Source organism: Patiria miniata, unplaced genomic scaffold (assembly GCF_015706575.1).
Source record: "Patiria miniata isolate m_02_andy unplaced genomic scaffold, ASM1570657v1 HiC_scaffold_18, whole genome shotgun sequence".
NCBI classification, from domain to species: Eukaryota; Metazoa; Echinodermata; class Asteroidea; order Valvatida; family Asterinidae; genus Patiria; species Patiria miniata.
Window position 1 is genome coordinate 15,606,202 of NW_024037056.1, and position 10,449 is coordinate 15,616,650.

The 10,449-nt window shown below is 38.9% G+C and overlaps 1 protein-coding gene across 1 annotated transcript; it reads right to left on the reverse strand.

The window, feature by feature from the left end:
* Window positions 1-1,203: 1,203 nt before the first annotated feature.
* LOC119724852 (glutaminase liver isoform, mitochondrial-like) lies at window positions 1,204-10,393 on the reverse strand. The gene is made up of 13 exons (XM_038196123.1): window positions 9,983-10,393; window positions 9,365-9,443; window positions 8,941-9,074; window positions 8,495-8,624; window positions 7,358-7,601; window positions 5,869-5,927; window positions 5,666-5,757; window positions 5,382-5,499; window positions 5,056-5,232; window positions 4,368-4,499; window positions 3,757-3,849; window positions 3,182-3,384; window positions 1,204-2,680 (listed from the first exon to the last, which is right to left on the reverse strand). The coding sequence occupies exons 1-13, from the start codon at window positions 10,252-10,254 to the stop codon at window positions 2,599-2,601; spliced, it is 1,815 nt and encodes a 604-aa protein (XP_038052051.1). The 5' UTR covers window positions 10,255-10,393; the 3' UTR covers window positions 1,204-2,598.
* Window positions 10,394-10,449: the final 56 nt, after the last annotated feature.

Genomic DNA, 10,449 nt, shown 5'->3' on the forward strand with positions numbered 1-10,449 from the left:
AACAGGTCTTATTCGTGGGCAAGCGAGGGCACTCTAACGACGTTTACATGTTGCTAAAATTCAAAATTACATTTTTACAATTTTAATTTTAGCATTTGAATAAAGTTGCTAAACTATTTCAATAAATGGCTTTTTCCAATGTTTGTACTCGGAAAATGGGTCATGAAGCAATCTAATTCGCTAAAACAAAAATGGCGTAATAATTTGTTTAATATCTATTTAAAATATTTGGAGTCTGTTGGAAGAAGGATTAAAAGAATCGGGGGTTTTATTTATTCTGTAAGTATAGGTCAGTTTGCCACCATTTAAAATATTTTTACCCAACTTTTTCCAGATTCCCTCAACTGTTAGAGACAGTTTGTAATTTTAGAAAAAAAATGTTAATTTATCCCGTTCAATTTTTTGTCAATTTTCAATTATTTTTATTCATAATGCAATTGCGTTATGAGGTGTTTACTTAAATTTATGTGCAATTAGTTATTACATATTACCACCATAGGAACCTTGTAAACTATGGACAAAACTTTAGTATATTTTTTGCTAGATTTCCAGTTATTTTTTTTTTTTTTTTTTTTTTCAATTTAATCCACCTTTTCCAAATTCTACATAATTGCCAATAAGATTATTTTAATTGAAATGATTATAAGCAAGTGATGAAGTTTATTATGGATTTAGTAAAGAAAGGAATTTCTTCCACCAAAAACCAAAAACAAATTGACATTTTGAGACAATGATGAATGCAATAAAAAAAACATAACATTGAGAAAATATTTCTGTGTGGAACCTATTTGCTTTTATAAGTATGCTTCAATTTTGCTTGTGTTGGTTTAAATTATTTCCCCAAAATAGTGAATTACATCATTGTCTTCTAAATATAAAACCACCCTATAAAAAGAAATTTGAATTTCTAGGCTTTGAAGGAAAAACTTTTCATAGTAGTATTTCTTAATTGATTTCATTTTTATTCAAATATATATTTCTGAACTCAGAAAAATTGGTACGAAATAGCAAGGAAAAAACCTGAAAATCAGGAAGTTGAAACGTTGATTTGTCAGATTTTTTTCCAAGATATGACTAGTTTGAGGGGCATGTGGGGAACATACATTTTTCGGGGGGAGGGGGGGGGGGGAGAGGGAGGGGGCACTGAAGGTTTTTGTTCAATTAAATTAGACACTTCATAAAAATTACAAAGAGCACATTTTGTTTAGTTTCTTTATACCATTCTAGTGCATTGGTTTTAATCATTTTGACATTAAAATGGATTACAAAATTTAGAAATACATGTACCTTGTTACTTTTAGTCTTCAAAATTACCACACAAGTAAAGTAAGGTAGAGGCACATTAATTAATCCAAAAGTTACACAAATTCTGTTATATTCATTAACAATCCAACATGAACATGCCCCTGAGACTAAAATATGAAAATATAGAGGAGAAAAAAAGGAAAGAATGTTTTGACTGAATACAAATGATTCAACCTGAAAATAAATACATAGGAACAAAAGTAATGAGTAAAACAAAACTTTAAAATGCCAACTAAAGTGCAATTTTAAACAATTTTTATGCATGTCTGTGGGCTATAGTCATCGAAGTTTATGGAATTATCAAAATAGCAGAATAACTGCCAAAAAAATGCTGTTTCCCATACAAATCCTAAAAAAAACCTCACAAAAGTACAACCCTGTCAACATTTGTCAAAATTCCAAGTTGGAACTAAAAAATAAGACCATTATTGTATTTTTTTTTATAACTTCTACACATGAAAATATTGGAATACACATTTTAAACATTAGGCAGTTTGAATTGTGTATGAAAAATAAAAGGGAAAATGTGCATGATAGATACAAATGGTAGACTTGCCTTAAAAAATATAAACATGTACAATATTAACATTGAAAATAAACACTGCATAGCTAATGTAGTACACATAGGGAATAATCACCTGCAATGTTAATAACTACACTTTCTTCAACAAAAATACAAATATGTTTTTCTACATGTAGATGGTGTTACGTGCCCGTCCAGTTGCTGCACTGAATTTAACCAATGTGGAATATTTATTTACAACTATGCTGTATATTAATGATAAAAACCAAAGTAAATCCCCAAAACATTACAAAAATAAAATGGCAGTAAACCAGCATTGAAACTGCAAAGAATGAAAATTGCACTTATTTTTCCCCAACAAATTCAAACCTCGTCTTTTTTTACCCAAAGTGACATGATTACCTGGTTCGATTCTTCTTAAAATTCGTTAAAATTTCTCATTTAAAACTTGAAAGAGCATCATAGAGTACATAAGGCATTTTAATGCAGATGGCACACACTTGACTATTGAGGGCGCTATTTACAATTACTGGTGGTCAATCCTTGAAATGTTTACACTAGTTTGTAAGAAAAGTTTAACTATTACAAAAGTTTAGGTTTCATGTAAAAATTACAAAGAAATTCAACCCAAAGCACTTCAAAAGGGCAGAAAAAGCTACAACCTAGCCATTTTTATAGTCAATCATGATACTGAGAAAGTTGGCTGCGTAGGTTTTTCAGGGGAAAGCCACTGCTTGCTGCTAGGGGGATGGTTGCCAAGGGGATAATTGCTAAGAAACAGCCACTCGCAGCAATTCTGCTACTTCAGTGTGTCCAAATCTTTCGGCATCATCTAGTGGCGTGTGGTCCCATCTGAAAAAAATGAATAAAAAAATATGAAATGGAAATATAAAAATATCAACAACTGAAAGTAATACGATTGTGTTTTGTGTTTGTCCATATTTGTTCCCACAATGCTGTGCGGTGTTTCAAATAATAATGTTCCTCAATGGTGCGCTATGAAAAATTGTTCCCTGGACTCTACACATTTGTGTCTTATGGGATGGGATTGATGGTGTTCTATGTAATATTGTTCTCTGGACAATGAACATACCTGCCTTTAGGATGGAATTGATGAAATGGTGTTCTATGTAACATTGTTCACTAGACACAACACGTACATGTCTCTTGGGATGGGACTGAATGAAATGGTGCGCTATGAAATATTGTTCTCCAGACACTCAACATACATGGGATTGATGAAAAGGTGTTCTATGTAATATTGTTCACTGAAAACTACATATACCTGTCTTTTGGGATGGGATCAATGAAATGATGCTCTATGTAATATTGTTCTCTAGACACTACTCATACCTGTCCTTTGGACTTGGATCGACTTTACATTTCTCCAGCAGGAATCGAACCACCTCCACGTGTCCCTGCGCCGCGCCCACATGCAGGGCCGTTCGGTCGTCGTAATCTCTCTGCTCCATATCCTCACCCTGTAAGAGATACTGTCTGAGCACGCTCACGTCGCCGTTGTATGCGGCGAAGAGAAGCTTGACGACACGCGAAGCCTGCGAAAAAAAATATTTAAATTCTCTTATTGGTAGAACTGGGGCTAAGTTTACAGACCTGCTGGCAACAAAAAAAGGCCGAGAACGGAAAAAATTTCCTTAGCGTAAACCGTTTACCAGCCAAAATATCATGTGATGTACATAGCTTTTGGCTGGTTCCCAGCAGACAATATTGGTTAACAGGATTTGTAAAACAAAAGCCATTTTCTAACCTGTTTGAGTTTGAAGTTGAAATACTTCCACAAATTTGAAAACCCAAGAAAAATTATTTTATGCGAGTTTGAGCGACGCTGTATGACGCTATCAATATATGGTTCACTGTTTGCCAATGTAAAATGTAACAATTTCTTGAAAGAGAACGGGGTGCTGTACCTTGCTCTGGAGGTACTGTCTTCTAGGGTCTTGCTTTTTGGTCGCATGGAGGAGGTTGTCGTAGTTGTGGAAATTGTACGTGCTGACAATTTTCTGTAGGGAAGAAAAAGTTATAGATGAGAATTACGAATATATTTTGTCAATCCACTGATTTTAAGCAGTTCACGCCGGGATTATTTTGACAAGAACGGAACGAGGTACGGGATTACTTTTCACTGGACCTCAAGCTAGGTGGGTTGAAGCCATCACCCTTGGGCAGCACACTCATATTTTCAGCCTCGCTTGCTGCGAGCAGGTCGCTGACAGATATTGCCAGCCTCGCTCCCTGCGTGTTTATCCGTCATCCGTTCTGAATACTGCAAAACTTTTGCATGTAAACACGGCCTCCGGTGCGAACTGGTTAAATATGAATGAAAATGTCAAAACATGGAACATTTGAAAACACAGTACAGGATGTTACATAAAATCACGGAACATTTTTCACAAATTAGCACCTGAAACAGGTGAAGTGTTTTGCAGGAGATTGACGTCTTAACCCGTCAGCCGTGCCTGTGTATAAAAACAGCCAGTGCGTGTTATCACGTCCTCCGATGCAAACTGGTTAAACTCACCTCACAAAAGTCTGCTCCTCGGACGCTGTTCCCAAACCGGTCCAGTGGAGGCGAGAACAACATGAAACCCATCACGTTAGGCACGACGACCATTATCCCGCCCGCAACTCCAGATTTGGCGGGCATACCAACCTAAAGCGAGAGAAAAAATAGTCCAGATTTTTTTTGCCGTAAGTACTACACTGTGGAGAAAAACATGCGACCAAATCCTACAAAATGAGTCTTAAGGACATTTTTGTTTATTCCAGTTTGCTAGATCAGAACTTTTGGTCTGGTAACCGTGGTAGTTCGGTTAAACTGTCGGGCGCTGTGGTGCAATGGTTACGGTGTTTGACTAATGTGCGTGCTCTGACGGGGAACACAGTGCTTGTGTTCTTGGGCAAGACACTTTACTACAATTGCCTCTCTCCACCCAGGAGTATAAATGGGTACCGGTGAGGGTAGAGACTACATTATGCTGATCTCGAGCTGCTGCAAAAAACTGGTCTCATTCTTGATGAACAGGGATAATAATAGTAAAGTGCTTTGAAACCTTAGGTATAAAGCGCTATATAAGCAACAAATAATTACTATTTATTGTTAAATGTACACAAATCAAGGGTACGTAAGGCTTGCGTTAAAAGCGTGATTCCTCAGTCTATACCACAGCAGTGATAAATCGTTTGCACCATTGCGATTTTTTTCCTACCTTGAAAGCAAACTGGCCAGAGTAGTCGTACATCCCGCATGACGACATGACAGTCAGCGCATCGCGGACTGCCGCGGGGTCGAACACTTTCTTTCCCGTCATTGGACAAATGCCACCATTTGCGAGCGTGGCAGCGATAACACTTCCCGACTCGCACGTGACTTCAAGAGAACAAACCTATAATCACAAAAATTAAGAAAAGCAGGGGTTTTTTTTAGTAGGAATATGACAAACAAGAGGTTGAGTGTTTCCATTGGATGAGGGAGGAAGCACAATTAATTTACTTTGTAACACAAGCTGTTAAATCACTTATGTCTATGACTAACCTGGAAGTACAGGTCAAGTGTTTCCATCGGATTTACTCCCTCTGGGAAGCAGCCATACTCTTGCAGTAGGTAGCATAGTGCATAATTTCTATTCCCTGATTCTTTCTCTGATAAAAAACTTGGGGAGAAAAAAAAGGACAAAATCATAAAAATGGATACAAAAAATGCCTTTTCAGAAGGCAGATACTGTGAATTAAAGAGACTCAATGTTGAGTTTTGAGTTCTGTGAACTGAGTACTGACTGAGTTCTGAGTATTTTAGTCTGGTGCCGGTTTTTGACTTACGTTGCATTGCTAAATCCAATGTACTCGCCGCCGGCCATCTCCTTGAAGCGTTGCATGATGTCGTCAAAACGGTCCGCCATGTTGCGGCTTTGCTGTAACGAAATTAATCAGGGTTTGCATTGTCTTGGTTTGTCTTTTTGTTTTTGTTTGTATTTTTATTTATTTGTTTTAGCAAACTTTACAACAACAAAAAATCGACTCACATTGAGAAGTGACAGCATCAACATTGCACCGGAGTTGTTCATGGGATTGTGGGGCTTGTCTGGAATGTGGAAGGAAAAAATCCATGGGAAAAAGAATGGAAAAGCATGAAAGCTATTTGGAAAATGAACCGGAAAATGTACCGGAAAATAAATAGGAAACGGACAAGGACAACGAACAGAAAGTCATATTCTGAAATGAGTGGGGAAAATGTACCGGAAAATGAATAGGAAACGGACGAGGACAACAAACAAAAAGTCATATTCTGAAAAGAGTGGGGAAAATGTACCGGAAAATAAATAGGAAACGGACGAGGACAATGAACAAAAAGTCATATTCAGAAATGAATGGGGAAAATGTACCGGAAAATAAAAAGGAAACGGACGAGGACAACGAACAAAAAGTCATATTCTGAAATGAATGGGGAAAATGCACCGGAAAATAAATAGGAAACGGACGAGGACAACGAACAAAAAGTCATATTCTGAAATGAGTGGGAAGATATGGGGGACATTGCACACTAAAATGAACTGGAAAGAAAGTAGGAATACTGAATGGAAGCTCAAGCAAAATCAGGAGAAATGAACGTGAAACTAATGTTGTGCAGCCGGTCGGGTTGACCGTGCCAAACCAACCTGAAACATTGTAGATATAAACCGACTCGAAACCGATCTGATCTCCCCAAATCAGACCCGACCTGACCAACAAAATCAAGCAAAAACCGACCTGAACCGACCCGAAATGGAACCGCCCCGAAAACCCCCCAAATATCTGGCTTGGGCAACTGTGTGTGCTTTTCATGCCTGAACTTTAATATCGCGTCACATGAAAAGAATCATACCGTAGGATAAGGTGACTTTACCTACTGGTGATTCCACACGTTATGCCTTACAGACCGTAAACTACATGCACATTCGCGCGTAGGGTTGATGATGGTCGCACCGGGCACATAGTAAGTCTGCCATAATATTGCACCGCGTGAATTTCCAAACTGTTTCGGTTTATTTCTGTTTATTTCAGGTTTTTCACAAAATGGCATAACCGACCCGGCCAGAAAATCGCAAACGCAAAACTGAAACCAACTCGACCCGACTGAAATCATGCAGAGTGTTTATAATAATAACAGGTTCTTATACAGCGCTTTTAACTACGATCAAAGCGTTTTACATTATTATTACCCCTGATCGTTGGGCACATGAAAAATTCCAAATACCATCTCAGCTCCCTGGGGAGTATACAGCTCGATGCAGCCTGTTAGGCACAAGGAAGCTAATTCAATCACAATAACCATCTCTGCCCTCTCAGGTACCCATTTACTCCTGGGTGGAGAGAAGCAATGAGTGACAAAGTGCCTTGCCCAAGGGCACACGCAACATGACCCCCGGCTGGACTCGAACCCACAACCTGCAGCTTTACCCGCAGACCACGAATCCAATGGCCTTAACCACGAGGCCACAGCACTCCACATTTAAATAGTGTCACATGACTTACTTGAATCGTTCAGGCATAAATCGTTGAACGTTCGCCCGCTTGGCTCGTGACCCACGAATCGGTGGACGTGGTCTGAACCGTGTCGGGTCAGCACTTCGGCGTAGATCGGCGCTTTGCTGCAGGACTGGAGGGAGAAGGGGACCGCGGTGTCACCCACGGAATGCCGCTGACCGTCGATAGTGCAGAGGGAAATCCCCCAATGGTCAGGGTTCTGGCGGGCTAGTTGGGGAATGTACGTTGCCAGCTGGGAACATAAGTCAAATCACAAGTCAATCACAAGTCAATCTCAAGCCAATCACAAGTCAATCACAAGTCAATCTCAAGTCAATCACAAGTCAATCACAAGCCAATCACAATCGCAAGCCACTCACAGGTCAATCACAAGTCAATCACAAGTCAATCACAAGTCAATCACAAGTCAATCACAGGTCAAACACAAGTCAATCACAAGTCAATCACAAGTCAATCCCAAGCCAATCACAAGTTGTCACAAGCCAATCATAAGTCAATCTCAAGCCAATCACAAGTCAATCTCAAGCCAATCACAAGTCAATCATAATCCAAATCACAAATTAATCACAAGTCAATCGCAAGCCAATCACAAGTCAATCACAAGTCAATCCCAAGCCAATCACAAGTCAATCACAAGTCAATCACAAGCCAATCACAAGTCAATCCCAAGCCAATCACAAGTCGTCACAAGTCAATCACAAGCCAATCGCAAGCCATCACAAGCCAATCACAAGTCAATCACAAGTCAATCTCAAGCCAATCACAAGTCAATCTCAAGCCAATCACAAGTCAATCCTAATTCAAATCACAAGTCATCACAAGTCAATCACAAGTCAATCGCAAGTCAAACACAAGTAAAATCACAAGTCAATCATAATTCAAATCACAAGCCAGTCATAAGTCAATCACATGTCAAGTCATAAGTCAATCACATGTCAAATCACAAGTCAATCACAAGTCAATTAGATCCAACACAAGTCAATCACAAGTCAATCACAAGTCAATCTTAAGCCAATCACAAGTCAATCACAAGTCAATTAGATCCAATCACAAGCCAATCGCAAGTCATCACAAGCCAATCGCAAGCCAATCACAAGCCAATCACAAGTCAACCTATAACCTCACCTCTCCACCCGTGTTCATCTTGATCTCTTCGTACAGTTTGTCCACTTGAGCAGCGAAAAGGGGGAAGTCAGGCAGAATAAACATGTTGCGTAGAGCGCGACCGATCAGGACAATATTTGACGATATACATCTGAATACAACCAAGAAAAGAAAAAAGTATAAATGTATAATCGGTTATCCAAAAACTCCTCTTTGTTTCAGTGCAGATAGGTTTGGTGAAATGAAAATGAGCAACTTTGTGCAGAAAATATTCTTTACGCAAAGATCAAGCCCAACCAAGCCAGAAAACTTGGCTTTTTCTCCAGCTTTGACTCCAAGTCAAATTTTCTTTCCTGAAGTAGAGCATGCACAGTCACCAGGGGCCTAAAATCCCTCGAAGCCAAAGCTGGGAGATAAGGCGAAGTTTCAGACACCTCTGTGTGGGAAAGTCTTTTATGATTTCTCACTCTTGGAAGTCCAACTTGTCCAGCAGCGTGTCGCCGATGTTGTCTGGATACTGCTGGGTGAATTTCTCCTTGATCTTCTCCAGAGATTCCTGAAGGCGGGGATCCGTCTGCCTCAGCCCCTTGGAAGCTAAAACCTGAAAGAAAAAAGAATAATAATATCTGCATTTCAAATTTATTTGATTTATAATTAAATTGATTTTCATTTTTTTGACAGAGCTGCTAAGCATGCTGCTTAGCATATTTATGTGCTAAGCGAAATTCAACTGGTAACCAGATAAATGCAATGTGTTTTGTGTTACCTCTTTGGCTGGTAACCTGTTCTTGCTAAGCAATTATATTCTGTGCTTACTGCTTAGTGAAAAAGGACCCTATACATTGTTACAAAAAGACAATTTTTTTTTGTTTTTTGCTTCTCCATACTTACTGAGAAGAAGTCTCTCAGAGCGACCTTCTTCTTGGAATTGCTCAGGATACGGAACACAAGATCCTCCAAGCTCACAAGACTTTCCAACAAATAAACAAATAAACAACACACAAGTATTAAATAAAGCCCAATTAGGCCTATTTATGTTTAAAAACTTCCAAAATAATAAAGATTTATTGTGGTGAGTCCTACAATTTGATTTTTTAAGAACCCCACCCCCCCTCCCAAATAAAAAGGAATAGGGATTTCCATTGTAAATTACTACTAACACAGTTTTCAAAAATATAAAAACCAACAAAATGACAGCTAAATTTGTGAAATTGCTACATTCATGTTTTTATTTTCATATTACAAAAAAACATGCACACAAAATATTGTTTTGAAAAGAATGTTGCATCCTGACATCACTTTTTTCATCGTATGTTATCCTCTTATTAATTTTATAATACCTACATGACGAAAGACAGTCATTGAAAAATGTTGCAAAGACATGAACATGATCATTCATCATGATAAAAGATTTCACATTTTGTTAGAAAATTGACTTTTTTGTACAAACACACCAACCAAAGAAGTGGCGCCTGGACACTACATAATTCTTTCCATCTTTTTGTTTACCCGTCATCTTTTCTTTCTGGCACCATGTCTTGACTCTTTTCTTCATGATCAGTCCTACGGCACTGTGACGAACACGGAGTCGTGTGAACCCACCTCAGAGGACCGGGTAGCCCGGCCATCCGGCGCGTTTCCGGGCGAGGCTGTTTCGTGGTCCCCGGTAAAATATTGCGATTTCCGAGAGAAAATCGACTCGACATACCGGGCAATTTCTGGCCATCTGCTAAAAATCGGCCGCCAAAAATGGCAGCCAATTGCGGCGAGAACCTTGCCATGGTTCTACAGGCACTTATGTAAGCGATCAGTTATATCGAACTCACAAATTGTTCATTTGTTTTTAATTTTATACGTAGATAATCACGCACTCGACCGGAACAAAATCTTTCCACCATTAATGTCGCAGAGCGCCACCAAGTGATTTGATGGTTAGTTTCGTCTGGTGCCACGAATTTCCTCGATTTACCTGTAAT